General features: G+C 49.1%; 20 protein-coding genes across 20 annotated transcripts; 12 read left to right on the top strand and 8 right to left on the bottom strand.

Moving 5' to 3' along the window:
* Positions 1–288: 288 nt before the first annotated feature.
* On the top strand, positions 289–2,040 carry NEDG_02118 (uncharacterized protein; the record flags this gene model as incomplete). Its single annotated transcript, XM_067689536.1, has 1 exon — positions 289–2,040. The coding sequence occupies one exon, from the start codon at positions 289–291 to the stop codon at positions 2,038–2,040; it is 1,752 nt and encodes a 583-aa protein (XP_067545693.1).
* Positions 2,041–2,238: 198 nt separating this feature from the next.
* Positions 2,239–2,982, bottom strand: NEDG_02119 (uncharacterized protein; the record flags this gene model as incomplete). The annotated part of the gene is made up of 1 exon (XM_067689537.1): positions 2,239–2,982. One exon carries the CDS (start codon positions 2,980–2,982, stop codon positions 2,239–2,241), a length of 744 nt encoding a protein of 247 aa, XP_067545694.1.
* A 319-nt stretch (positions 2,983–3,301) lies between these two features.
* On the top strand, positions 3,302–3,631 carry NEDG_02120 (uncharacterized protein; the record flags this gene model as incomplete). The annotated part of the gene is made up of 1 exon (XM_067689538.1): positions 3,302–3,631. One exon carries the CDS (start codon positions 3,302–3,304, stop codon positions 3,629–3,631), a length of 330 nt encoding a protein of 109 aa, XP_067545695.1.
* A 341-nt stretch (positions 3,632–3,972) lies between these two features.
* On the top strand, positions 3,973–4,947 carry NEDG_02121 (uncharacterized protein; the record flags this gene model as incomplete). Its single annotated transcript, XM_067689539.1, has 1 exon — positions 3,973–4,947. One exon carries the CDS (start codon positions 3,973–3,975, stop codon positions 4,945–4,947), a length of 975 nt encoding a protein of 324 aa, XP_067545696.1.
* A 65-nt stretch (positions 4,948–5,012) lies between these two features.
* NEDG_02122 (uncharacterized protein) lies at positions 5,013–5,819 on the bottom strand (the record flags this gene model as incomplete). The annotated part of the gene is made up of 1 exon (XM_067689540.1): positions 5,013–5,819. One exon carries the CDS (start codon positions 5,817–5,819, stop codon positions 5,013–5,015), a length of 807 nt encoding a protein of 268 aa, XP_067545697.1.
* Positions 5,820–5,848: 29 nt separating this feature from the next.
* Positions 5,849–7,150, bottom strand: NEDG_02123 (uncharacterized protein; the record flags this gene model as incomplete). Its single annotated transcript, XM_067689541.1, has 1 exon — positions 5,849–7,150. One exon carries the CDS (start codon positions 7,148–7,150, stop codon positions 5,849–5,851), a length of 1,302 nt encoding a protein of 433 aa, XP_067545698.1.
* A 23-nt stretch (positions 7,151–7,173) lies between these two features.
* Positions 7,174–7,986, bottom strand: NEDG_02124 (aurora kinase A; the record flags this gene model as incomplete). Its single annotated transcript, XM_067689542.1, has 1 exon — positions 7,174–7,986. The coding sequence occupies one exon, from the start codon at positions 7,984–7,986 to the stop codon at positions 7,174–7,176; it is 813 nt and encodes a 270-aa protein (XP_067545699.1).
* Positions 7,987–8,018: 32 nt separating this feature from the next.
* NEDG_02125 (uncharacterized protein) lies at positions 8,019–8,510 on the top strand (the record flags this gene model as incomplete). Its single annotated transcript, XM_067689543.1, has 1 exon — positions 8,019–8,510. The coding sequence occupies one exon, from the start codon at positions 8,019–8,021 to the stop codon at positions 8,508–8,510; it is 492 nt and encodes a 163-aa protein (XP_067545700.1).
* Positions 8,511–8,635: 125 nt separating this feature from the next.
* On the bottom strand, positions 8,636–9,580 carry NEDG_02126 (uncharacterized protein; the record flags this gene model as incomplete). Its single annotated transcript, XM_067689544.1, has 1 exon — positions 8,636–9,580. The coding sequence occupies one exon, from the start codon at positions 9,578–9,580 to the stop codon at positions 8,636–8,638; it is 945 nt and encodes a 314-aa protein (XP_067545701.1).
* Positions 9,581–9,662: 82 nt separating this feature from the next.
* On the top strand, positions 9,663–10,310 carry NEDG_02127 (uncharacterized protein; the record flags this gene model as incomplete). Its single annotated transcript, XM_067689545.1, has 1 exon — positions 9,663–10,310. The coding sequence occupies one exon, from the start codon at positions 9,663–9,665 to the stop codon at positions 10,308–10,310; it is 648 nt and encodes a 215-aa protein (XP_067545702.1).
* NEDG_02128 (mediator of RNA polymerase II transcription subunit 6) lies at positions 10,299–10,805 on the bottom strand (the record flags this gene model as incomplete). The annotated part of the gene is made up of 1 exon (XM_067689546.1): positions 10,299–10,805. The coding sequence occupies one exon, from the start codon at positions 10,803–10,805 to the stop codon at positions 10,299–10,301; it is 507 nt and encodes a 168-aa protein (XP_067545703.1).
* Positions 10,806–10,819: 14 nt separating this feature from the next.
* On the top strand, positions 10,820–12,067 carry NEDG_02129 (ubiquitin-like 1-activating enzyme E1 B; the record flags this gene model as incomplete). The annotated part of the gene is made up of 1 exon (XM_067689547.1): positions 10,820–12,067. The coding sequence occupies one exon, from the start codon at positions 10,820–10,822 to the stop codon at positions 12,065–12,067; it is 1,248 nt and encodes a 415-aa protein (XP_067545704.1).
* Positions 12,068–12,114: 47 nt separating this feature from the next.
* On the bottom strand, positions 12,115–12,840 carry NEDG_02130 (uncharacterized protein; the record flags this gene model as incomplete). Its single annotated transcript, XM_067689548.1, has 1 exon — positions 12,115–12,840. The coding sequence occupies one exon, from the start codon at positions 12,838–12,840 to the stop codon at positions 12,115–12,117; it is 726 nt and encodes a 241-aa protein (XP_067545705.1).
* Positions 12,841–12,951: 111 nt separating this feature from the next.
* NEDG_02131 (rRNA small subunit pseudouridine methyltransferase Nep1) lies at positions 12,952–13,569 on the top strand (the record flags this gene model as incomplete). The annotated part of the gene is made up of 1 exon (XM_067689549.1): positions 12,952–13,569. The coding sequence occupies one exon, from the start codon at positions 12,952–12,954 to the stop codon at positions 13,567–13,569; it is 618 nt and encodes a 205-aa protein (XP_067545706.1).
* A 225-nt stretch (positions 13,570–13,794) lies between these two features.
* NEDG_02132 (actin beta/gamma 1) lies at positions 13,795–14,919 on the top strand (the record flags this gene model as incomplete). Its single annotated transcript, XM_067689550.1, has 1 exon — positions 13,795–14,919. One exon carries the CDS (start codon positions 13,795–13,797, stop codon positions 14,917–14,919), a length of 1,125 nt encoding a protein of 374 aa, XP_067545707.1.
* Positions 14,920–14,947: 28 nt separating this feature from the next.
* NEDG_02133 (uncharacterized protein) lies at positions 14,948–16,108 on the top strand (the record flags this gene model as incomplete). Its single annotated transcript, XM_067689551.1, has 1 exon — positions 14,948–16,108. One exon carries the CDS (start codon positions 14,948–14,950, stop codon positions 16,106–16,108), a length of 1,161 nt encoding a protein of 386 aa, XP_067545708.1.
* Positions 16,109–16,135: 27 nt separating this feature from the next.
* Positions 16,136–19,876, top strand: NEDG_02134 (uncharacterized protein; the record flags this gene model as incomplete). The annotated part of the gene is made up of 1 exon (XM_067689552.1): positions 16,136–19,876. The coding sequence occupies one exon, from the start codon at positions 16,136–16,138 to the stop codon at positions 19,874–19,876; it is 3,741 nt and encodes a 1,246-aa protein (XP_067545709.1).
* A 49-nt stretch (positions 19,877–19,925) lies between these two features.
* On the top strand, positions 19,926–22,775 carry NEDG_02135 (uncharacterized protein; the record flags this gene model as incomplete). The annotated part of the gene is made up of 1 exon (XM_067689553.1): positions 19,926–22,775. The coding sequence occupies one exon, from the start codon at positions 19,926–19,928 to the stop codon at positions 22,773–22,775; it is 2,850 nt and encodes a 949-aa protein (XP_067545710.1).
* Positions 22,776–22,842: 67 nt separating this feature from the next.
* Positions 22,843–24,270, top strand: NEDG_02136 (uncharacterized protein; the record flags this gene model as incomplete). The annotated part of the gene is made up of 1 exon (XM_067689554.1): positions 22,843–24,270. One exon carries the CDS (start codon positions 22,843–22,845, stop codon positions 24,268–24,270), a length of 1,428 nt encoding a protein of 475 aa, XP_067545711.1.
* Positions 24,271–24,394: 124 nt separating this feature from the next.
* On the bottom strand, positions 24,395–25,714 carry NEDG_02137 (ribosome assembly protein 4; the record flags this gene model as incomplete). Its single annotated transcript, XM_067689555.1, has 1 exon — positions 24,395–25,714. One exon carries the CDS (start codon positions 25,712–25,714, stop codon positions 24,395–24,397), a length of 1,320 nt encoding a protein of 439 aa, XP_067545712.1.
* Between the last annotated feature and the right edge of the window lie 75 nt (positions 25,715–25,789).

Below are 25,789 nucleotides of genomic sequence, written 5' to 3' on the forward strand. Positions count from 1 at the left end.
GTATTGGGTATTGGGTATTGGGCCTTGGGGCGAGGTGTCAGTGGGGTAGTGTGCCCCTGGCTCTGTCTCTGTAAGTATAACAGCCATGAGCTACTTGTTTGGTTTCTGGGTTCGGGCTGGCTTCTGGGTTGGTTTTCGAAATAAGAGTGCAACTTTAAAAATAGCAGTAAGGCGTGGTTGGCATAAATATCAAAAGATCGCACAATACTGACCCAAATCACAAGTCACAAAACCAAATAGAACGATCAGAACATTGCATCTATAAATATTGCGCCAGACAAGACACGGATGCCAACAATGCACACCTATCCAGCCACCAGCACACATACACACGCCGCGCTGTCAAGCACTCGAACACCAACACAGCTAACCCGAGAAATACTCACAACAATTATACTTGCGTCCTTAGTTGCCACACGCCTGTGTGCAGCAGGGAGAAGCCCAGGGCACTATCTGGAGTCGCCGTACACCAAGAGCACACTCAAGTTTTTTGAAAAGTCGGGATGCAAGCTAACCACGAACATGGTGGGAGAAGAGGTGTACATTGCCAAAGAGCAGGAGAACACAGTCCAAATCCATCTCAACAAATACAGGGAGGAAGACATACCGGAGCATCTGGTGGATGGGTTGGCCTTTGCTGAGCTAACCATTAGCGACAGGTTTGTTTTCGACCCCAATAAAAACCCCACAACAAACCTAGGGGTGACTGAAAAGATTCTCCTGGCTCTTGGAACAATATGTGCACACACGCTTGTAATATCCGGGATAAGGTTTGAAGAGGTTGCCAATCTTCACAATGAGCAACCAAGTGGCTGGTGGGCGGTGTATGCATGGCTGTTTGGGTGTGAACCGTATTTAATGGTCTATACCGTCACCAAGCAGCTAGAGCTGGGAAACATGTCTGACATATCTACTCGGTGGTTCTTAGCACGCCTTGATGTAAGTGACTGTGAGCTTAATCTACACATAAACATTGACTTTTCTACACCCAATCTTTGGTTCTTGGATGACTTCAAACCAAAAATGCTTCTTGGACTCTATGCATGGTACCTACCAAACCTTTCCATCCTGGATTGTGCTCCGTTGAAAAGAAGCCAAGTGTTGAACGACCTAGTCATTGGCGGGAATGTGGAAGGCTTTTTTTGCCCTTCATCCGAGACATTACAAGCAATTGGCAGCAAACAATGGATCCGTATGCTGATGCCTCTTGAGGTGTGGGGGTGCATTGCACCTGCAGTGGGGAAATCCTTTGCAGCGGATACCCTAACCATAACTGCAAAACATTTCCCAAGCCTTGTTGCTATGTGGGAGACAGAACACGAATACCAAGAAAAAGCTTCAGTGAAAAGGCTAGATCTAAACCTATTCGAGATAGACACTACACAAACGTTAGAACACTGCATTAAGTCGATCCTGGCGTGGGAAGAAAGATGCTTTAAAAACATTGAAGAGCTTAAACTCTCTATCCACACCCGAACCAAAAACACCCAAATCCTAATCAAATCGCAGCAGGTTTATATCGAAGAGGCTATCAAGGTTAGGCGCCAGGACCGTAACCTTAACAGAAAGCACACCTCTAATCTGCCAAGAGATAAAAACAATCTTTGGATTATGCCCAACGGCTACCACCACTGGGCAACTGGGAAGATAGTTGTAAAGATAAAAAATGCAGCCGAAAACGGTGCCCGAACAAGAACGGTCCTGCACGTCGGCATCCCATCCGAACATTACACATGTTTAAAATGCTACATTACCCTTGATAAAGTTACTGAGCCACTTCCTTCGTTTGACTCCTGCTATGTAGGCCTCGTGTCCATGGACGGGCATATGATATGTTTTTCCTGTTACCAGGCAGCGTCTGGCAACGGCCACGAAGACGTACCTGGTGGCCGCTTTTATTGTCCCCACTGTAAGACCATGGTATCTGTTGCAGGGTTTGGCAATCTGTTTGTGGCTGACTCGGGGTCTAACAAGAACACCAATGGAGTTAATGATGCTCTAAATGCAGCAACAACCACATCCAGCTTGTTACATCCTTAATACTAACTAGCTCGATGGTCGACACTACCCAGGCCCTCCAAACCCCGAACAACCTTCGTATACACAGCCCATCTCAACCAAAGAGCCCCGCCCCTCGTTTTGCGCCATCCGACAAGAGCAGTCTTTACCTTTAGTTTATTTAACCTGTGGGGCAATATAATAATACCCGAACTAAAAAGTTGCTCAATCGTTCCCCAACTACTGAGGATTCAGCTCCCTCAAGGCATTGTAGTGGGTGGGGTGCTGCACTCTCACAAAGTCAAGAATCAAGGCAACATCTGAACTGTTTTTGGTCAAAACATTTTCCAGGTAGGCCAGAGCTTCTTTAATCCCTCGCGTATAGAGCACATCATTTAGGATGGCGTCTTCTTTCTCATTAACGTAAATGTTGTTTGCTTTCTGCGGGTACTTGCTATATCCGCAGAGAAACAGGTTTAGATCTTCTATCTGCTTGAAAGAGTATATGTCTTGCTTGCCAGCAATGCATGTCCCATAGTTATTGTTCAGGTACTTTTCATAACAGAACTTTTGGGTATCTGTGTCATTAATGAAGTAGATGTACCCATACACCAGCAAAAAAGCACAGACAATGGCGGCAAACAAGGTGCCTGCTATGACAAAGAAGAGCTTTCTAGCTGCCCAGACCCGAGCCCAGAATGGCCTTTTCAGAATTTCCAGGTCGGTGGTATAGGGTTGCGGCACTGTGCTTGGATGGGTGTAGGACTGTGGCCCAGTAAGTTCGGGGCAAGGAAGTGGTGGCAGGGGCCGGTCGCGCAAGAGGGTTGATTCCTGTGGCGGCTGATACGAAGGGTTGGCAATTGCCTGAACGCCTCCTCTTCCAGCGCTGTAGTAGATCTGTGCATTTGTAGGGAAGCGACCTGCTTGTACCCCCACAAAAACTACATCTAGCCCATAAAGAATGGCCAATAAAACATGTAGCATATATTTGCACTCTTTGTGCTTTATATCCCCGCCAGTCACTTAAATCGGACACCTGCCCAGACACGCGCCCTGTCACATAGTCTGTCACGTGGTCTGTCACCCGAACACATCTAGAACATCTTTAGACTTTCTGGCTCTATTTAATTCGCAATTTACCCATACCGGGCGAGTGAAAGGCTATAGACGCGGTTTGGGCGGCTTATTGCACCTTAAAATGAATGAATTTGAAAATTTGTCCCTGAATGGTTAGTTCTAGAACAAAATTTTGCCAGTCTATTTCGGATCAAAAGTATAAATACCATGAACCTGTTAATCAACAATGAGAAAATTTGTACTAATTTCCCTATGCGTACTTTCCTTTGTAGCTATGACCCTTGCTGCCCCAGCCAAGGGCAAGGATGACGACAACGAAAGCGACGACGTGGAGCACAACCCCTCAAAGGGTAAGAAGTCTTCTGAGAAGAAGAGCATCAACCTCCAGGCCAAGTCTAACGCACAAGAAGATGGTGATGAGTCTGATGACTCCGATGACAAGGATCCAAAGAAGAAGTCCCGTGCTACCAGCAACTCTTCTTCCACCAGCAGCAGTGCTGGTCTGACCCTTGGGTGTGCTTTCGTTGCAACTCTTGCAGCTTTCTCAATGCTGTAATTATAAAATAAAACACACACTTTTAGTCTCTGCTGGTGGGTGACTTGGTCTCCATAACATAATCTAATTAAGGAGCAAACTTTATTGTGTTTGGGCTCACTGCGTGGGCGCAGCGGCTATCCTTTAGGCTGCCTCGTGTTTATTCAGGCTAGTGTATTCTCTTATCTGTGTCTTTATCTTTTTTAAATGAAAAAAACACCAAAACAACCCTCAATTGCAAACATCCCCCTGTCCAAGCAAAAAATTACCTTTTAAGGAAGCAAAAGTCACAACCACAAGCCATTATAAATTGATAAATTAAAATCAAAAACATAAATATGACAATTTTGTTTTTTTAGATAATGTTAAAAAGACTGGTTTTGGTAAAGATAGCTATTCTTGTTTCTTTTTTTACCCTGGGACTTGCGTCCACAAAAACTGCTGAGAAAAAGGATGCCAACCCCGAAGCCTTGGAAGCACAAACCACTACCCCCGCCCACAAGAAGATAGGTAAAGGCGGAAATCTTCTACAGCTTGGTTTTAGCACCTTTGACAGAGTTAAAGCAGGTAGGGGAGATAAACAAGAAACTTCCAAAAGTGCCAACAAAGATAAAGATAACAAAGAAAAAACAGAGAAGCCTGCAGAGGAGGACATCCCAAAGGATGTTGGCAAGGACTCTAAGGACAAAGACTCCAAGGGCAAGGACTCTAAAGCCAAAGACTCCAAGAACAAAGACGTAGCTGCACAAAACTCCAACACAGGTGCTGAGGAAGGGAAGCTCATTCTAAAACTCTTCACCGTTGACGAGGGACAAACCGGGTTTTCCATTAACTCGATAATGTCCGAATTTAGAACCCACAACCAACCAGACAGCGATGTGTGCGCTGAGGTAAAGTATGGAACAGACAACAACAATCTAACAACCATTGTCAGAATTGGCGCCTCAGAAGGCTCCCCCCCGCTGCTTAGACTGGTTAGGAAGAGACTTGACGATTGCCAGGGATCCTACCCTAAAGAGGTTCCTGTCATTGTCAACATCTCTCCCGATGAGTTAGCCAAGATAGTTGCACACGTGGAAAAACATCCAGATGACAAGCTAACCATCTCTCTGTCAAACGTACAGGTACCCTGCTCTGCCTCTGATGATGAGACAACAAAAACCGTTGCTATGCAGTCAAAGACTTTGTACACTGAAAAAATCGATGGAAGCATCTTTATGGGCAAGTCCGAGGGGTGGTTAGTGGACAACTGGGGTACAATTGCTCTAGTTTCAGGGCTTGTTATTCTGACATGCGCTGCGCTGGCTTATTTCATTGGAAGAAACAAAACAGAGTAACGCATTTTTGAATAAACAGTAATGGTTGGTGTGGGGGTGTGGGTGGTTAGAGCAAAAGACATCTTCTAGAATATTTTAATGATTGCGTTGGAAAGCTTTTCCATTTTGATAAGGGCCCCTTGGAAGTAGATGGCACCGCCTGGGTTGTGGTTTAAAAAGTGGACTAGACAGAGCGCCGTGTATATGTTGAAAATAACCGACTCTGCTAGTTTTAGGACGGAATCTAAAAATGTGTAGTATTGAAGAGTGCTCCAAAATGTTTCGGTGTACTCGGTGTACCCAAGCATTAAACTGTCCACCTTGGTAGTTGTGTGTGCAAACAGAAGGGTGGCCGTTGTCTTTCTGTAGTTGAGGTGAACGTCTCTCGTTTTGGTGAATACTCTTCTTGAGGCCGCTTTGGTGGCTAGGTCTATACTCAGAAAAACAACGGTGTAGATTAACGGCCAAGCATCCATATATGTGTATGCCACCCCAAGCATCCACCCGATCCTTGCCAGATGCATGACGTACTTACAGGCATAGGCCAGCTTTTCTCTCGAAATCTCCCTTTGTGACTGGGTGTGGGTTAAGGCTGCAAGTATATCTTCGGGGGCTGCTTTTTCTCTGAGCGCCCGAACCACCAGATTGTGCCTCTTCCACACTTCCTGGTTGACGTACTTCTTTTCCACCCAAACCTTGAGTAGATCTTTGGTCAGAAACACATCGTGGAGTATGACCGTCGCCAAGCACCACTTTATGTTTTGCGTGGTGAAGTAAACCATGATGTCCTTGTAAAGAGAGGCCCCCTTTGAAAAAACGCCTGCAACCATATAGATTCCCAGCCCAAGACACGCTCCCAAGGGAAGAGACAGGCCGAGTAAGCTGCAGTGCATCCAAGTCCCGAATAAAATTTATTTATGGCTCATCTTCTTTTTGCTACTGGAAAATCTGTTTGAAAGGTTTCCGCATTTGCCCTATTGGCAGTGTTTTTCGGGTTTTCAGGGTTTTCAGGGTTTTCGGGGTGTTCAGGGTGTTCAGGATGAAGAATAAAAGGAACGTAATAGTCTTGGAACATGTACGATGCATCTTCTAACTCTTCGCTTTTTTCGTCTTTGGCTGAAACGTCTTCAAGCACCCCCAGCTCCTCGGGGGCCTCTTCCTCGCAGAGGTACCTCAGCGCTGGGTCTTGGACGGGCACTGCCTGCCCGGGGCAGCTGTAGGTCTCTGCCCCATCAACCGGGTTGGTGTGCGCGCTCTGAATTGTTGTTGGCGGCCCTTGGACCATGTGCTGCCTGTTTAGCGGATTGTTCTGTGGTGCGCTTGTTTCTGCCAGGAACAGCGCCGAGTCGGTGCTCTCTGTCTCATAGTAGGCTGTTTTTTCCGGGGTTTGCGGCTTCATTTGAAGTATCCGGGTGATGTGGTCTTCTTGTTCGGGGGTGGCACTGGCGCCGGGAAGGGTGCCTGTCTCTTCAACCACTTCTCCTGGCACTTCTTCAGGCACTTCCTCTGAAATTTCTTCATTTAGCGACTGGTAAAGCTTTTGCTCCAGGGCGGACCCTTCAGGTGTGGTGGCTTCGGCATCCATTTGGGTCGCTGGATGTGGCGAAAAACTCGCTGCACAGCTCTCTTCCAGCTCAATCGCCTCGTTGGTGTCAGGTATCTCATTCAGCACTCCCGTGCCCAGGTCGCACCCAATTGCTCCATCTTCGGTTGGCGTTATCTCAACTTTTCTTATCATTGAACTCCCAAGATTAAACACAAGCAGCTCCAAAACAGCCCCCCGGTGCTTATAAATGAGCGTCTCAAGCTCAAAGAGCGAAGAAAACGCCCCACCCCCATGCGCAATGATGTAGTCTTGGTCTTTTTGCAGACGGGCATCCAGTGCTGGCGAGTTGTAGTCGATATCAACTACCTTAAAAGTTACTGGGTGCATCGTTCCCTGATGCACCTTAACGCTAAAACCCATTTTTTCAGAGGATGCTCGGGTTAGTTCGACCGAGAAAGTCTTGGCTCTTCTTGAGTCATAGACCATCAAACTGAGCGCCCCCTCTCCCCACGATGCAGCTATTCCTCCAATGTCTTCCTCTGAGGTGATTGGCTTTCCATTAACCCCAATGACGTAATGAAAGACGGGAAGGAGCCCTGCTAAGTGTGCGGGCGACTTTGGGGATACTTTTATAATATGCAAAGAGTAGCCGATCCTCGTGCTTGCCGCTGCGCCCATATTGCTGTAAACAGAAATTTTTATTATTCTCTGTTCTGGTTCCTTACATGCGAGCGTATCCACCGATGGGAGAGGATCTGGTCCGTGGAAAGCCTATGATTAGGGTCTCGCACCAGAAGCTTGGAAATAAAGTCTTTACACGCGTTTGTCAGGTAATCTGGAAAAGTAAACTCTACCGACTTAATTTTCTTGAAGGTTTCTTCTGTGCACCCCTTGGTTTCAAAAGGCGGCTTGCCAACCACAAACTCATATGCGAGCACTCCCACCCCCCAGACGTCAACCTCTTTGTCGTGTTTTTGGTGGCAAACCATCTCTGGGGGCAGGTAGTCCATGGTTCCGCAGAAGGTGTACCTTTTACTGTCTATGTTGTGGACTGCCCACCCGAAATCAGCTACTTTTAGCTTGTCATCTGCACCTATGAGAAGATTCTCAGGTTTTATATCTCGGTGGATGACGTTTTTGCTGTGGATGTACTTTAAAGCTAGGACCATTTGCGAGATGTAAACTGCCCCCTCCTGCTCGGTGAACCTTTTCTTCTTTTGGAGGAGTTTGAACATCTCTCCCTTTGCCGCATACTCTAGGATGATGTAAACGTGCAGGTCGTCATAGAAGTATCCATAAAGCCGGAGAATGTGCTCGTGTTTTAGGTGGCTCTGTATTTCGATCTCCCGCCGCACCTGTTTCGTGGCATTTGAGCTGGTGATTTCTGACTTGATAAGAATCTTCAAAGCGACAATGAAGCCTGATTTTTTCTCTTTGGCAAGATAAACACGCCCGAACTTCCCCCTTCCAAGTGATGCGCCTATTTCAAAGTCTTCAAACTTCCATTCTCCCATAGCGAAATAAAAGAAAATAATAAGATTTGTTTATGGGTGCTGTGGAAGTCTGGGTATATGACATCACCAATGGAATGGCTGTAAGCATGCTTAAAGAAATGGTAGGCGCTGACATTAAAGGCATCTGGCACACCTCAGTCGTGGTCTTTGGGAAAGAGTACTACTTCCAGGGAGGCATTCAGAGAAACAGTCCGGGAACGACTGCCTTTGGAAGACCCGTGGAAAGGCTTCCTTTTGGAGAGACCTCGCTAACAGAAAAGGACTTTGAAGGGTTTCTTCAGGAGGTAGGTTACAACTTTAGCAATAAGACGTACGACATATTTGAGAACAACTGCAACCACTTCTCTAATGCCGCTGCTTTGCATCTGGTTGGCAAAGAAGTGCCCTCGTACATCATGGACCTTCCAAATCTCATTAAGAACTCTCCAGCAGGCGAACTCATCAAGTCTTTTTTCCAAATCACCGCCTCTAGTCCCACGCAGAACACAACCTCCAGCCCCACGCATAGCACAGAGGATGCTTAGTGCCTGTGCCTGTGCCTGTGCCTGTGCCTGTACCAGAGTCGGTGTTTGAACCTTAAACCGCACTACGTCGCACTGCCTGAACCTTAAACCACACTACCACACTACCACACCACCACACCACCACCCTACCTTGTTGCACTGTACCCACACAGTTCAAGGGTGGGGGCGGTGAAGAAGAGGGGGGTATTGGTGGCGTTATGGGATACGGCGTGGGTGATTGGCGAAGAAAAGGAAAACAGCGGAGTTCGGGTTATGGGACAGATAGCCTGGGCATTGCTTGTGTCTGATGAGTAAATAACTGCTTTTTCATACTCGCTGAGATGGGTGATTATTGTTTGGCTGCGTGTTCGGGCTATGGGCGTGAGAGTGCGCATGTCAATCGTTGCCAGCGCTCTGTTCCGCGTTCCTGCCATTAAGGTAACGCCCGAGCTATGAAAAAGCGACGATGTAATCTGGTAGCTTTCCAGATGTCCCTCAACCTTGGCGGTGCGTATGTCCAGGAGCGCCCCTTTCCTTGGCCCTAGCAAGAGGCACGACCCGTACGGGTGGAGACTAAGTGGGGCGTCCATTATGCCTGGCTTTTCAAAGACCACCTTGCTGCTTTCCAGGTCGTAAAAGCACAGCCCACCATCGGTGCCTGAAACGCAAAGAGACAAAAACGGATGGAAAATACCTGTCCTAAACCCGGGTATCTGTTGCGAAATGCCAGATTTACCCGCTATCCTTGTTACTAGCCCGTCTGAATGAAGAACCACCACGGCCTCGCTGTACTCTTTGATCGCTGATACTTTTTGGTTGTGTGCTCTAAACTGCTCTTTCAGGGCCAGGTCTTGGTGGTAAACAAACACCTCCCCGCCCCACGTTCCGGCATAGACCGAGCCCTTGGCTGTTCCCAAACAGGTTGCTTTCCGCCGGAGCGCTGTTTCACTCTGTTTTTCAAGACCGCTAAATTTGCCATACTGGGTAATTGTGGCGTTGTACTCTTTGGCGGGGTCGTAGCACGCTTTCCTTTCCCGCGCCTCATCCTCAAGACTCACTCTCTGTGCATAGAAGGCCTCAGCCACCCCCATAAATAAAACAAAAGTTTCACGGACACACACCCAACACTGTTTCAGATACCATATAAGGATATGGTGCCATAAGAACAAAACAATGCAGCGCAGTAAGTGGACATTTAAACTCTCTGTCTTGGTGCTCTGTCTCAGCTGTATCTTCCGGTGCAAGAGATACCACCCAGAGACAGAAACACCCGAGGATCTGAACGTGTTTAGCAGCCACCAGGACATTGACCACGGGATAGAAAACCTTGACTCTTTCATATCGGTCATTGAAAAAATGCTCTACAAATACCCCAGCATCAAGTCTAAGATGTTCATCATGCTTAAAAAGAACCTTGACCCCTCCTCCTCTCTTCTGAGCAGCAACCCGAACAAACTGTTCACCTCCTCTGAGGGAATGTTCCCGGACCCCCAGGAGATCTTTGCTAAGTTTAAAAGCATCCTTGATGCCGAGGAAATGCTTAAAGAGGACCTTCAGGGGGTTCTTCGAACCTCTGAGAACTACATGGAAATACTCAACGTCAAAAAGAAGGGGTGGATTAGCGCCATGAAGGATTTAGATGGCAAGCTTATTTCGCTAAAAGAAAGAAAGGCGCGCGTTCAAAGCAGACAGTCAAGCATTGAGCTGGAGGCTGAGTTTGAAACCATTAACAAAAAGATCCATGACCTCTACGATGCCATCAAAAAGGGCGATGCCTGGGACAAGCGTCTCTGCCAGTTGCTTACCGAACTATTTCCCTAACTCCGTGTAGTAACTATTAAATAAGCCTGCTAGCCTATTTGACGAGGTATTTCTTTTTCCGGCTACGCCTCCACTGGGGCTCGGGTTTGGGGTTTTTTCGAGAGGAAGGGTGTTTAGGGTTGCCATCATTGAAAAGAGGATGTTGGTGTACCTGGTGCGAGACACTTCTTTTTCCGTTGGTGCTTGGTAGACTGTTCCGTGGATGATGTAGTAGTAATCAAGCACAAAAACCTTTTCGGGAGAAAGGCGCTCGCACTTTTTTATCAGGAACAGCTGGGGCTCCTCTGCGTGGTCGATGACGTACTGGATGCCAGCCATCTTTTGCAGGAACTCTCCGCCCCCGGCAAGCGGGTTGTGCATCGTTTGCATTTTCAGGACCTCGTTGTTACAGTTTCTGTCGTAGAACTGGGAAAGGGAAAAGTAGCTCAGTGCTGTTTCGGAGGTCAGTGCGTTGTGTTGCAGCCAAAGCGGGTCCCTAAAGCACGTGTTCTCCATGTTTGTAAATTTTTATGGAAGCGCCAGAGTTCTCATTACCAGGACCCCTTCTAGTGGTTGGCGCTGGAGGCATTGGGTGCGAGGTGCTTATTTCGTTGGTAGGTGTCTTCCGTGGCTCTGTGGTTATAGTAGATGGCGATACCATTGAGCTTTCCAATCTTAACCGACAGTCTCTCTTTAGAGAGGCAGACATTGGAGCAAGCAAGGCTGAGGTGGCTGCGCGAGAAACAGAGACGCGGTCAGGCGGGCGCATTTCCGCCCGCTTCTTTTCCAAGAATCTTCTTGACCCCGAGTTCACACCTGCGTTTTTTCGGGGCTTTTTCGGGGTGGTTAGTTGTTTGGACAACTTAGAGGCTAGGGAGCACCTCAATCGGATGGCTCTCTTTGGAAACGTTCGGGTTATTGAGAGCGGAAGCACGGGGTTTCTGGGGCAGGCGTACACAATGCATCCCAAGCGCACCGAGTGCTTTGCCTGCTCGGGGGCGCGAACAGAAGAGGCCCTGCCTGTTTGTACGCTCAGGGGCACGCCAACCGAGTGGAAGCACTGTGTCCACTGGACAGTGCGGGAGTTTATTCCGCAGCTGAAAAAGTTCCTGGAAGGTGAAGATGAAGCTGAAGCTGGGCAGAGCCCAGGAGCCATTGAGGCGTTCACCGAGTGTTTTGGGGGAAGAATGAGCACAGCGCCTCTCCGGCCACTGATTGAGGCGTTTAAGCACGCTTCAGAGGTTACACCGCCCCTGGTGCATGCTTTCTCAGCGCTGCGCGCCCAGCCATTCGGCGTGCCCGTACCTGAACTGTTCCGAACGGAGAACATTGTATCCAGCACCGTTCCGTCGGTTGTCACCACCAACGCCATTGTTAGCGCACTGGTTGTTTTGGAGGTAAGAGCGCTTTTGCGGCCCAAGCCAGGGTACGTGCACTACCTGACCATGGGAGCGCCACTTAGACACCTTCCTGCACTTCCACCCAATCCGTTGTGTGGCTTGTGTTTTTCCAATTTCCAAACTGTAACCATTACAGAAAAAGATACACTTTGTGTTTTAATCAAGCGATTGACAACGAACGAAAAAAGCATTTCAGCCATTACCAAAGACTTTCAGAGCCTGCTCTACGACGAAGAGTTCCCAGATAACCTTCAGCGACCGCTTCGAAGCCTGGGGGTTAGGTCGGGAACCATTCTAACGTTTCATCCGCTTCAGAAGAACCTCGAAAGTCTCGAAAACCCCAACCCACAAACCCGAACAATATACTGTATTTACTAATCTCAAGATGGCAGCATCTGGCAGACGCCCTGCCTTCTACACGCTGCCTACTTTGTGAATTTGAAGAACTGCGAGGTTTCTCCTTGTATTCCGCCATCTGCTGACTGAATAAGGATTTTCTCAAAGCTGTCCCCATCTATGTCCCTTAGGTTGCCGTCAAAAATTGAAGAATCAAAGGACTTTGAGAACAAGTGCTTGTCGGAGACTCCAATTGAGTCAAAGAAGTTCTTTTCATTGTTGAGAATCTCGGAAAAAGAAGACTTAACCTCTCCCTGGTACTTTTTCGCCCTGGCGTCCAAAGAGTCTCTAAACCCGTCTCCCTCGGAAAGACGCTTTGTTTTGGCGTTCGGGTTGAAGACGTTCAGGTACTCCGAATCTACTGTCCAGTAAGAGCCCTTTCCAGGGTCGTTGTGCGCACGTGGTATCTTGTAGAAGCATTTGTTCAGGGAAAGGTTGTGCCTGATCGAGTTTTGCCAACCACCCCTCTGGCGGCGGAAGTATGGGTACTTGCTCATGATCCACGCGTAAATGGCCCGAAGTGACAGCTTTTTCTCGTTACTGTCGACAATAGCCTGTGTAATGAGGGTGGCGTAGGAGTAAGCAGGCTTTTCATACGACTCTTCCTCTAGGTTTCCCAGGGGGTCGGCTCTGCCAAGGGTGCTGTTTCTTTTTATTAAAGATGCTTTTTCTTCCTCTTCTTCTCTACATTCGTTTTTATTTCTTAGCATGTTAAATACTTCCGAAACAACCTCATTGCTCGTGTCTCTGTCCATAATAAAGACAAATAATGAATGATTCCTTAATGAAAACTTCCTGACTAAAGATCTAGATGCCTCCTTGGTCGAAACAAACAAAGACATTTCTGCTCTATTTTTTTAATTCCCATGCTTACGGTTGTTCTCCAGAACGCGCTCTTAGAAGTGGCCAAAACAAACAAAGGCAAGGTTCTCCTCAGCAGCGAAACCCCCGAAGCCAGGAAGGCTGCTGTGCCTGGAGCCTACCGCCCAGACATTTTGCACCAGTGCCTGCTAACCCTATTGGACAGCCCATTAAATAAGGCCGGAAGCTTAAAAATTCTGATAGTAACAACGGCCAACGCAGTAATTGAGATAAACCCGCAAACAAGGATCCCTCGAGTGTTTACCCGGTTTGCAGGGCTTATGATCCAACTCCTTGAAAGGAACAGGATTTATGCATCATCAACCCGGGATATTCTGATGCAGCTCCACAAGGGCGCAGTTGAAGGATACATCCCCAAAGACGCCCAAAGAATTGGTCTCTCGCAGGAAGGAGAAAGCCTCTACAACTACATTGCCCACGCCAACACAGCTACTTTAAAAGAATCAGTCGATAAAATGGTTTTCTTTATCAATGTTGTATCTTCAGGCGAAGACGTTTTCAAGGACGCCACCCTCCTCTCTCTGTCAAGTTTTGCTCTTTCAGCAGCCACTTGCTGCTCCAAGGTTTGCTGCGAGGTAGAAAAAATCCTTGGTATTTTTTAGACGCCCCGGGACTCGACATGGTGTTTTAGGGTTGTAGGGGTGCAAGGTTTTAGGGGTGTAGGGCACAGTCATCCACTAACCCGAACTACCACATCTAGATCTATTTAATTAATAAATTTAATAAATTAAATCACGGTTCTTAAAGGGGTGTTTTGGTCTAGCCTTTTTATCAACACCCTGGGAATTCCTTAAAGTATATATTTTTCTTTTTCTAACACCCCTGCAATGGCAGACGAAGCAAAAAGAGCACTAGTTGTGGACAATGGTTCGGGAATGTGCAAAGCAGGATTTTCGGGTGACGATGCTCCACGTGCAGTCTTTCCCAGCATTATTGGAAAGCCAAGGCACCACGGTGTTATGGTTGGAATGGGCCAGAAAGAAGCTTACGTAGGCGATGAGGCGCAGTCCCGTAGAGGAATCCTTACCTTAAACTATCCCATTGAGCACGGAATCGTGAACAACTGGGACTTTATGGAGAAGATTTGGCACCACACCTTCTACAACGAGCTAAGAGTAGCCCCAGAGGAACACCCCGTTCTAATGACTGAGGCCCCTCTGAACCCGAAGCAAAACAGGGAGAAGATGATTCAAATAATGTTTGAAACCTTCAACTGCCCAGCATTCTACGTAGCTATCCAGGCTGTTCTCTCTCTTTACTCAAGTGGAAGAACTACTGGAATGGTTTTGGACTCTGGAGATGGTGTCACTCACACAGTGCCCATCTACGAAGGATACTCCCTCCCCCACGCCATTGCACGCCTTGACCTGGCTGGAAGGGACCTAACCAACTACTTGATGAGGATTCTCACAGAGAAGGGGTACACCTTTACCACCACCGCTGAGAGGGAAATTGTCCGGGACATTAAGGAGTCTCTCTGCTACGTTGCCGAGAACTTTGACGAGGAGATGGCTAAGCCTTCCAGCGCCCTTGAGAAGAGCTACGAGCTCCCAGACGGTCAGAACATCACCATTGGCACCGAAAGGTTCAGAGCCCCCGAGGCTTTGTTCCAGCCGTCCTTTATGGGCCTGGAAACCGTTGGTATCCACGAAACATGCTTCAACTCAATCATGAAGTGCGACGTTGACATCAGAAAGGACCTTTACAGTAACATTGTGCTCTCTGGAGGCACCACCCTCTACCAGGGCATTGCCGACCGAATGCAGACGGAAATTACCAAGCTAGCACCTTCCTCCATGAAGGTGAAGATTGTGGCCAACCCTGAGAGAAAGTACAGCGTCTGGATTGGAGGATCAATCCTTGCCTCACTTGGTACCTTCCAACAGATGTGGATCTCAAAGGCTGAGTACGACGAGTGCGGACCTTCAATCATCCACCGCAAGTGCTTCTAATAAATGACGCATCGGCAGTTTTTTTCTTATGGAGGCAAGGGAGGCGTACAGGGTGTTTACCAAGGAGCACGGGGTTTCTCTCTCCCCAGAGGCGATGGCATACATCTGCAAGGGCGTGAGTGAGGAGGCCGCCGGGAGGGCAGCGCTCCTTCTCTCTCAGGAGCTGTTCGGGGGGGTTGCGAGCGTGAGCGACCTCCAGAGGGTCCTTGGGGCCCGGGTGGTAGCCAGGGGAAAGGTTCACGTTGAAAGTGTCTCTTTTCAGGGGGGGTGTTTAAGGTATCGGGCCTTAAAAGAAAGAGCCTCTCCCGGGAGCGTTTCCATTGCGGCGCTCAAGGAGGGAAGGGGCTGCACGATTTTCGGGATGGTTCGGGCTAGGGTCCTGGGCGGGATGTCGATTGAGGACGAGGACGGGGCCATTGACGTTGGAGCAATTGACTGTGAGTGTTTCTTGGCCCCGGGGGTGTGTGCCAGCTTTGAGGGGAGGAAGGAGCGTGGTGTGTTTAACATCACGAAGATTCTTTTGCCCGAGGCGCCGCAGAGGGCTTGGGTGGCCGACAACCTCTCTGTTCTCTTTTTTTCAGGTTTCCTTTATACCACAGAGAAGCTTAATAGATTAAAGGGGGCCATTGCGACCTATAACGGTCTGGGAGTGGGGATTGATGCGGTGGTTATCATGGTAAAGGGCAAAGAAAGCCTGGAAAATGCTGTGGCGCGGATAAAAACGGTTCTTGGAGAGGCCTTTTTAGAGACGGAGTTTGTTGTTCTCCCGGGGGTAGACCTGGAAAGAAAAGGGTTTTATCCGGAGGGGTACTACCAGAGCCAGGGAAATGTTACGGTCTCTACCAACCCCTCGTCGATTGAGATAGGGAGCCGGCGGTTTTTAGTTGGGGCATTCTCCATCTCAGCCGGGGTAAAAAAAGAGAGTGTCGTTCAGGGAGACTATCGGGACAACATCGGGCGGGTTCTTCTGTCACAGGCATCGTACAACCCGTTTATCACCTATACGGACCTTTCAGAAACCAGGGAGTATTCTGGGATGGTCATTGGGGAGGAGTACGATAGTTTTGTGCAGGTGGAGGGTTCAAGGACTCTGGCGGTGTGTGGGGACTTTGATAAGAGCGAGGGGCAGTTTCTTTTCTACGGGGGGAGTGAGGGTGTTTTTGAGATATCGACGCTGGCCGATGCATAACTAAAATTCCGGGAACAATTTTTTCATATGGCCAAATGCGCACGTACCCGCGGAGAGTTGCTCCAGGGAATCCTCAGGGTGAGAAAGCCGCAAAGAAGCGCAGCGATTGAGCAGATATTTGCCGAACAGAAGAAAAAGAACCAGGTTTTAGCCGTTATCGTCCAAGGACTGCCGGAGAAAGCCACAGCCGTTGAAAAAGTAACGTGCTTGATAAAAGCAGCCAAATCACCGGAAGAGTGTGAGCTCGCATACATAGCAGCCGAGTGTCTTGTTAACAAGGATGCGGGTGTCGGCGTGTCCTTGCTGCCGCTAGTACTAAACGCAGTGGAGTGCAGGCGGGTGGATGAGGGGAGTGCAAGCTTTTTCGGGTTGGTTAAGAAGATCATAGTGGAGGCCTGGGACATAGACCGCAGCCTACTGGTGGGGATGGTGCTTAGGAAGAGCTTTAGAGAAGAGCAAGGATTTCTTGCCGGAACGGCGCTTTCCGAGGCGTTCAAAACCGCAGAAGCAGCGCCGGAAGAGATGCTAGGGTGGCTGGAAGGGGGGTCGGGGGAAGTGAAGGCCGCTGTTTATGCGAACCTTCTGCTCGACAGAAACCACCACCTTTACTTTGAGAAAAACAGGTACCAAGGTCTTTTCCAGGCGATTGGCAGGGAAGATGCCGCGGAGGCGCTAAACTTGGTGAAAGAGAGGGCGGCCAGCGACGTGTTCCAGGACGCGCTTCTATATGTGGTGGACAGTTCCAAAAAGCCACTGGCCAATGTGGTTTGGCAGCATTTCACGGCGCAGACCGTTCTTCCGTACATAAACGATATCGAGCCAGAGAAGGTGCTGGTTTTTATAGAAGAGTGTTTAACAAAGAACCTTTCTGTAAAAAGCATTATCAGCGAGTGCAGTGAGCACAAGTTACTTCATTTGGCAAAAACAGCGCTCTATCGAGGAAACAGTCCCGGGGCTGCCACGCCTGTAGAAGACGAAGCTGCTCTAGGGGTGGTTGAGATGTTTTTGGACGAGCTAGAAGGAAGGATTGGGGAGCTAGTTGGGGAGTATGTCTTTGGGCTGGGGTGTGTGTCACTGGCAACAGGTAGACTCGCGCAAGGCCTTGAAGAAAGAAGAAAAGACTTTTTCGGGGCCAAGAACCTTTATCGGCTGCTAAATAGTATTTTAAGGGTTGATAGCGAAGAAGACGTTTTTAACGGAAGTGTCACTAGCAACTGTCTCTATGAAGCGTATCAGGGCCAGGAGGACCAGGGGCAGTGGACAGCTGAAGCGATTCTTTCGGCGTACATCGAGAAAAGAAAAAGCTTTACCAACCCGAGCCTACTAGACCGAGCTGTCTGTGCCGGTATTCGGGGTATTCGGGGTATTCAGGCACTAGGTGCCAAGCCAAGTCTTCAGTCTCTGCAAAGGATGCTCAATGAAAGCATCAATGGCAGTGCACTTCTTCCCTTCATTCTGGAGCAGCTGTCCCCCCACATCCCGGGGGCTGTTCACACCGCCCTCCTCACACACGCCACGCTCCCCCACACTGGAGCCGCCATCCGCTCCCACCACACCCACATCCACAGCGTGCTCGAAGAGCTCAAAAAAGAAGCTAGGGTGGAGGTTCGTTCCTGTGCCACCACATACCTCTACGCAGTACTGCCCAAGCTGCCCTTTGGGGCCCAGATGAAGATAGTGCGCGAAGATCTGCACCTTCCAGAGATTTGGGGGATGCTGATTCAGGAGTACCGGAAAAACGAGATGGTTGTTATCACTTCCTTATTGGGAGGAACACACGTGTCACAGTTTTTACCGCATGGAAAAGAGGGGTACACAGCCGCCCCCATCCACCAGCTCCGGGGGGACAGTCTTTTCTTTGTGCTGATGCATGTGCTAGACACCAAGTACGTTCTGCAGTACCTCCAGGTGATCGACTGCCTGGGGGCGCTTCACACGGACGCCCCGGAGGACACGCCAACCAAGTGGTGTGTTCGGGATAGCTCAGGTGTCCCCGCTCTGTTCTACAACGGCGTCCAGCAAAAGCTTGCGCTGGAGCCCGAGGTCGCCCAGGTGCTAGCAAGCAAAATAACGGCCACAGAAGAGCCAGCACCGCTGCGGTCCTCGGTGGTGTATGCTCTGGTGCAGGCCAAGGTGCTTATGTGCCTGGAGAAGGACAACTTAAGAGACTTAGCCATGCACGCGCTAACGGGGCAGTTCATAGACCCGCGAAAAGAAGGGTCAGCAGCGATCCAGAAAATGTGCAGCGAAAGCGCTCTTCTCAAAGAAGCTCTCGTTCGGTACATGAAGAAGCGGGTGGAGTTCAAGTCCTTTGCCGCGGCAGTCCCGGAGCTAGCTGCCTTCCTTCCCGCCAAGAGAGAGAAGCGGGGAGAGGCTGGACCGGGCGAAGAGGCGGTCAAAAGACCCAAAAAGGAAAGAACAGACAAAGCGTTAGAGATAAAGGCTGAAAAAGAAAAAACCGATGCCCGAAGAATCGGGGTGCTAATTGCCCACCTGGCAGCCTCCAAGCCCAAAACAGAGGAGAGGAACAGCACACTTGCAAAAGAAAAGCTCAAAGGTCTTGCAGCAGACGAGCTAACAGAAGCTGCCAAACACTGTTTTATCGAGCTAAACCGTTTTTGGAAAAGTGATCGGGAAAAGATTTCCAAAAATTTTGAGTCGGTTATAGAAGTACTGTCTCTCCTTCCAGAAACAGCAGAGCTAGAGGCTGTGCAGCACATTGTCTTCTCCCACCTCAAAATAGGAGAGGAAGCCATTGCGGAAACCCTCCAAATCGCCCAAAAGATCTTTGGCAGAAGCATCGGCCAACAGAGCACAGCCAAAGCTCTGGCCACAGTGGCAGAGATGGCAGGCACAGACGCCCGGGTGGTAGGGCCGCTTACCACGGTGCTTGGCGAAGTGTCCGGCCCAACGGCCGAAAGGTTTGTATCGGGAGCTCTTGAAAGTCTACCGGAAACAAGCGCGGTGTTCCAGGCATCCCTGTGCTACCTGAAAACCAGGCCAGAGTCCCCGCATTACCTGGCAGCGCTCAACAAAGCGCTGTCACTCCTGGACACCCGAAATGAAGAGGTGCTCCTCTGTGCCCTGCGGTTCATGCAAGAGCACTACACCGCCAACAGCACCTCCCCGCACGCCCCAGCTATCCTAGCCAGCGCAGCCAAAACGCTGTCCCTACAGACCAAACTAGACAGGTCGGGGGTTATTGCGCTCAGCATTATGGAAGCAGGCATATTTCAGCACGGGCACGCCCTGGCCGAGATAGACAAGGAAAACCTTGTTGCCAGCTGCAAGTACGACCTGTACCACTACCAAAACCTTCTTCTCCATTTTATTTCCAGCTTTCCCATTGAGGAAATGATTGAAATCGCTGGAAAAATCAACACGCCCGAGGCCCGGTCGGCGCGAACAGCGATCAGACAGGCCGTTCTGGCCTACCAACCAGGCCCCAGAGACGGAATCAGGATTCTTTCCAAGCTTTTGGGGCAGGCACAGACGGGGTCAGCGTACGACAAGATTTTTATCCTTGACCTGATCTCAGAAGCCCAGGGAAAACTGGCCCAAGGGGCCTGGATTACTCTGTTCCTGAAGGGCGCAGAGCTCCTGGCCAACGAGGAGAACCCTGCAGTTGAAGAACGGCTTCTTTCACTTATTAGACAGATGATTTCAGAGTCGCGGTCCAAAAAGCAAATGGCTGCAATCTACAGCGAGTGGACCAAAAAAGAAAAGCTTACCCTACTCGTCCAAAAGCTCGGGGTGGTGTTTGAATGATGAGTTTCAGATACCTACGTATTTCATTAAAAAATGGTTTTAAAAAAATATGTTGCCCACATTAGAGGACGCAGTCACCCAGGCAGCAGTGCGTCTTAGAAGACTTTCCGAGCAGGGAAGCAAAGACGCCAAAGAAGCAGTGGAGCAGTTCAACAAGACTGTTTTAGAAGAAATGGCGATTTCGCTTGAAAGCGTTCTTCAGGCCATGAGCAGGCTCTTTAAATGCGACACGCTCTACACGGCAGAAAAGTTCATTGCCTTGGAGATCTTTCAGGATCTTTTGGAAGAGCTTGTTATCTCCAAAGAAGAGGTGGACCTTGGAGACATTCCGGAGGCGCTGATGAGGGTCAAGTTCTTGAAAAACGAAAAGTATGTGGAGAGGGCGGTGGTGGTCTATTTGCAGGTTATTCTGCGGCTGCTTAGGCTGGTTAATACCAAAGAGCACCAAGTTAACGTTTTTAAGGTCTTTTGCACTCTGTACATGACCAAGCAGTTTATTACTAGCAGCCGGTGCGGATACCTTATTCCGCCAATGTTCAAAAGCTTCCTGCGAGAGCATCCGGAGTTTATTGGGCACTTGCTTGACAACGAAGACAAGCTGATCTTTTGCAAGCCTCTTCTTGAAACAGTTATTTCCTCATCGGGAGGTATGTCAGGTGCATTATCGCGATTGGTGGTTCAAGATTTCCTAAATAGGAAAGAGAGCAGCATTCTTCTTGCAGCGCAAGGCAAAGGGTTTCTAGAGCCTTTCTACTTCCAGATGTACATTGAGAAGGAGACCGGGCCTGTTGAAGATGGTGCGCCAATCTTTGCCAAAGCCAAGTTTTTGGAGTACCTGGTCCTAGACGTATCTCTGCGGCTCACCAGCAAAAGAACACTTCAAAATTTGGTTGAAAAGCTCTGCGCAGCCAGTAACCGCCACCTTATCCGAATGATCAAGGACTGCAGCGAGGCAGAGGAGTGCGGGTACTGTGCCGTCTCAAACAGGCTGGTTCAACGCGCCGAGAGAAAAAAGAAGCTTGAGACGGCGCTGTACGCCTTCAACGCCACCGGAGACGCCGCCGAGGTGGCAGCAGCCCTGAAAGAGTGCGGGGTAACCGACACGGCGCATGGAATGTCTCTGTTTTTCCGGGCGCACCCAGACACGCACCTGTCAGTGCTGGGGAAGTGTATTGGGAAGGAGAGCAACCAGGAGCTGCTTGAGGCTTTCTGCAACTCCTTCAACTTTAGCGAACTGGACCTGCTGGCGGCGCTGAGAGTGTTCCTGCTCAGCTTCCACCTCCCGGGCGAAGGGCAGCAGATAGAAAGGATCATCTACGCCTTCTGCACCAGGTATGCGGAGAGCCGAAAGCAGAACTTTGACACGATTCTTTCGATTGGGATGTCGATTATCGTGCTAAACACCAGCATCCACAATGCCAACACCGGAAAAAAGATCACCCTGGAAGAGTTTACCACCATTGTGCTCACGGACTGCCCCAGCGTCTCAATTGAGTACCTAGAGACGCTCTACGACCAAATCAAGCACCACATGCTCCAGTTTCCGGTCTCAAATGACGTTTCATGCAGCAACACGGACTTCCTGACGGCTGTCTCGGCGGCAGATACCTCTCTTCACCGGGAGCTTCTTCCCGAGCCCTCCTACAACTACTGTGGGCGGTGCAGCCAGAATGTGTACTTCTACCTTCTTGAGAGCTTCAATGTAGCTGAGAAAGTTGCCGAAACCAAGCACCCGAACACAATTAAGGAGTTTGTTCGGGCCTGCATAACCATCAACGCCAGAACAATTGCGTATGAGATGTTCCAGAAAGTTTCTGATCCGTACCTGGTCATTCAGCTGGCTATTACCTACAAAAGAGAAGTTTACCACATTTGGAAATACTTCGTTGGAGCAATTGCAAAAATAGTTACCGAGCCCGAACTAACACCAACTGGAACAAGGTTCCTCAGAAACATTTTTGCCTTTGGAAAAGAGCCCAAAAAAGGAAAGAAGGAAGAGTGTCCCGATGCAACACTTGAAGAAGTTGTTGAAATAACCCGAACCCTTCCCTCCTCGCAACTGGCCGAGCTGGCAGAAACGCTACTGCAGCATCTGACCCAAACCAAAACAAAAACGCTTGGCAGGCTCTCATACGTCTTTATTCAGCAAAACATTGAAAGAATCGGAGTGCTCGGGCCTCTGCTCGAGGCTGCCGTGTTCTCATGCCAGATGCCCACAGCAGAGCTCCTCCAGATCTGCGCAGCCGCTCCACTGCTAGATCTTTTCACTATACTCACTGAAATCCACTACAAGCCCCTCAAAAGCACCATTTCAAGCACCAGCGCCATTCTCCAGTTTGCCAGCGACAAAGCCCAGGGCCAAGCCCTTCCCGAACCTGAAATGGCAAAAATTGAGCGGTGGATGATCATGCTGCTCGGCCTGGAAGTGTTCCGGTTCCGAAACCAGGACGCCGTTCGAAATGCCTGGGAAAAGATTGAAGAGATCGCGCTAAAGATAGACACCATGGGACACGACTCCTTTGAAATCTTCATCAAGCTAAGGGACGCACTAGACCTGAACACAAAACTCGCCATCATTACCAACACTAAAATGTACTACAAGAACATTAACCGCGTTCTGCTCTGCCTGGACATCCTCCAAAGCGCAGACAACAACGAACTTGAAGAACGAATACTTGCCGTTATTTCAGAGCTTCTGGAGAAAGACTTGGAAGGCTTTTCAAGTATTTTGGAAAGCTGTGAAAATGTAATAGAAAAAACGGTTTTATCCAGTAAAATTGATACGATTGTTTTTGAAAAAATCAAAGACTCTCCCAGCCAGCAAACGAAGTACTTGGAAAAAGTATTTGCCAAGATGTCAATTAAAGAGGCACACAAACAAGAAGTAATTGATCTGTAGTTGTTTGTTTGGGCTCTGTTTGCACAATCAGAAGACAGGCTATAAATAAAGCAGAGGCTTCAACTGCATGAAAAAACTGTGCATTATTGGACTAGTCCTTATACCATGGAGAAGGTGCGTCTCAGAACGACCTTTTACCACCATTGCCCCAACCAAGGACCTGTTTTGGATGGACGCTGCAGCAAACGCTGCCCAAAAACAATCTGACAGGTGGCACACTGTCCCGTCAAAGCCCAGGCGCAGTGTTTGCTTTACCTCCGTCTCCTCGCACATCAACAGTGATGACGCCAGCGACTCTTTAGGGACTCTGCCGCTTTTGTTTGGGCCTGAAAGTGTCATTGTTCTTCCAATTCTCCAAATGCTAAGCTACCAGCCACGCAGGCGGAGACAGCACTTTTGTCTCTCTTCTGCCGTTAATGGTGAAAACACCCAAAATGAGATATACTACTACAACATGCCAGTGGGTGATTGCTACCGGCGAAAACACCTGTCTTTTGGTGTTGATCGCATTCAGGAGCATGACAGCGATTCGGAGTTTTTAGATGTATTGAGCCAGGAAAGCAACACTTCTTACAAATCGGCGTTCTCCTACACTGCAACCCCTGGTAGTGTTGATGGAAGCTTGTTTGGATCAGAGGCCCCATTTACACCAAGTGCCCCACTCAACGAGGAGCTAGAGATAACCCTTGAAGCAAGAAGCCCCATGGACGCCGAGTTTATACCCTCTGCGCCACCAATGCCAATGCCCGTGCCCGAGACTGTTCCAGCGAGCACTGTGTCTATACCCACGCCGCCGCCACTGCCTGCAGCGACATTAGAAGATGCCTCCATGGCAGCTGGGCCTACGAACTCGTTGAAAGAATCGTTGAAACTAAGAAGGGCCCAACTCTCCCCCGTCTCTTCACAGGGGGATTCGTCAGCTAAGCAGGACGCGTTCCAGGCCAGCGAGCTAGCTGGCAATCCCGTGTTTCAAAGAAAAGCGCTTCCGCCAAAGCAGCCTGAGTGCCAGGCAGACCTCTCACAGAGCAACCGCGCACAGTCCAGCTCTGGGTGGAGCATTGATGCCATTCCACTTTTTGGCAAAACCTCATCTGAACCCGGGGACCAGTGTACGTTGGAAAACATGTTTATCAACACCCCCGGACTTATCAAACCGCTAAGCTCAACACAAGAGCCTGTTGCAACGGAGACAGGCACCGAACAACCTGTTGCAACGGAGACCGTCATCGAACAACCTGTGGCTGAGAATGCTGTTGCTGCGGAGGCCGGGACCGAGACAAACAGTCAGTGCATCTTCATTGCCCAGATGGTAGTCAAAGATGTCCAGCAATTACCCAAACACACTCTGGCCTTCCTCCAAAACTTACAGTCCAAGCTTAAGTACAGCAAAGATGGGACCACCACCCCGGTCCTCCAACTAGTTGTTAATAACCCAAGTCTAGCCCAAACCCTTACCACCACGCCAAAAGATACACTTTCTGAAAAAAACATCTAGGCGCGCCGTGCTTACACAAGCACCACCAACACCTGTGTCTATAAATAAAGCTACCTTCTATAACTGAACAACTGAACAGCACCCACCCGCACCCAGACTCTATAAAAGCATTTATTGAAAGTTACTAGGTGAAAAAGTAGACAAGTTTGTCCTTTCCACCAGCCACAATCATAAACTCTCTAATGTCAACGGCAAACACCTGATCTTTGCACACAAAATCTGAAAGAAGCTTCTTTTTTTCTACGGAATACACTTTAACGGTTTTATCTGCAGAACAAGACACTAAAAGATTCCCGGTGGATGAAAAGACTGTTTGGTATGCCAGCGACGTATGTGTTCTAAAAATATGCGAAATCATTCCGTTCATTGAGGTCCATAGACGCACCGTTCTATCAAAGGAGGACGTCGCAATGTATATCCCGTTGCAGGCAATGCTAACGCTCGTTATCACATCCCCGTGTCCAATTAGCTTCTTTGCCGCTGTAAAAACCCACTTCCCGTTCTCATCCCACCTGGGCCGCCAGATAATGCCTGTTCGGTCGTCGCTAACGCTCACAAAAAAGCTTTTGCCTGACCCGAAGACGCACCCATCACTGTTTGCAAGAAACTTGGTCATGTCTAAACCGTTGTGGGTGCTTAGCCCCATAATCCACTTCGTGTGTCCTTTCAGGTTTTGAACAAGCAGTCCGTCTTTATCGGTCACCTTGATGCAGCAGTCTCTTCCCGCTGAGAGCAGATGGTCTCCAAAATACACGGTGGTTATTACTGGCTTTTCATGGAAGATGCTGCGGACGTGCCCTTTGGCGTCCCAGACCCCCACGCTGGCGTCCCTGGAGGCCGTGGAGAACCTTTCGCTGTCCTGTCTCCAGGCAATGCAGGTAACCCCCTGCTTGTGGACTTTTTTGGTATAGACAACCTCCATGGCGGGAATGCTGATCAAAGACACCCCTCCATCCATCGACCCAGCTGCTAGGTACTTGGAGTCGGGCGAGAAACAGACTGCTTGCACCCAGTGGTGGTGGAGAGGGATGGACCGGATGGGCGATTTGGTGGTTCCACACCAGAAGCGCACCGTTCCGTCGCCTGAGGACGTGCAGATAAAGCTGCCGCACGGACTCACTTTAACACAAAGCACTGCCGCCTTGTGCCCAGAACACGATGATGCCAGGTACCCCGGCGATCTTGACTTCTTTGGGGGGTCATCTGGGTAGCAGTAAATGTTCACGGTGGTTTCGTTAGTTATCTGGTGTTTCTTGAGCGCATCTTCAAGTGTGGTTGTAATTTCTGTTCCAAAAACAAACATTCTCATTTTATCAGCGTCCTCTGTATTTGCCGGAAGAAGCTGTCTCAGAGATTGCAGGGTTATTTGGTTGGGTAATTGAAGGGAAGGCCCCAGGGGTGTTTCTTCTTGTGAGATAAACTGGGCAATTACTTGAAGCTGCATATAAAAAATTCTGCAGTTTTAATTTTTACTTTTGAGACGTTTTTATTAACTAGCCCTTACTTTTTTTGATCTTTT

Source organism: Nematocida displodere, assembly GCF_001642395.1.
Source record: "Nematocida displodere strain JUm2807 chromosome Unknown 14, whole genome shotgun sequence".
Classification (NCBI taxonomy): Eukaryota; Fungi; Microsporidia; genus Nematocida; species Nematocida displodere.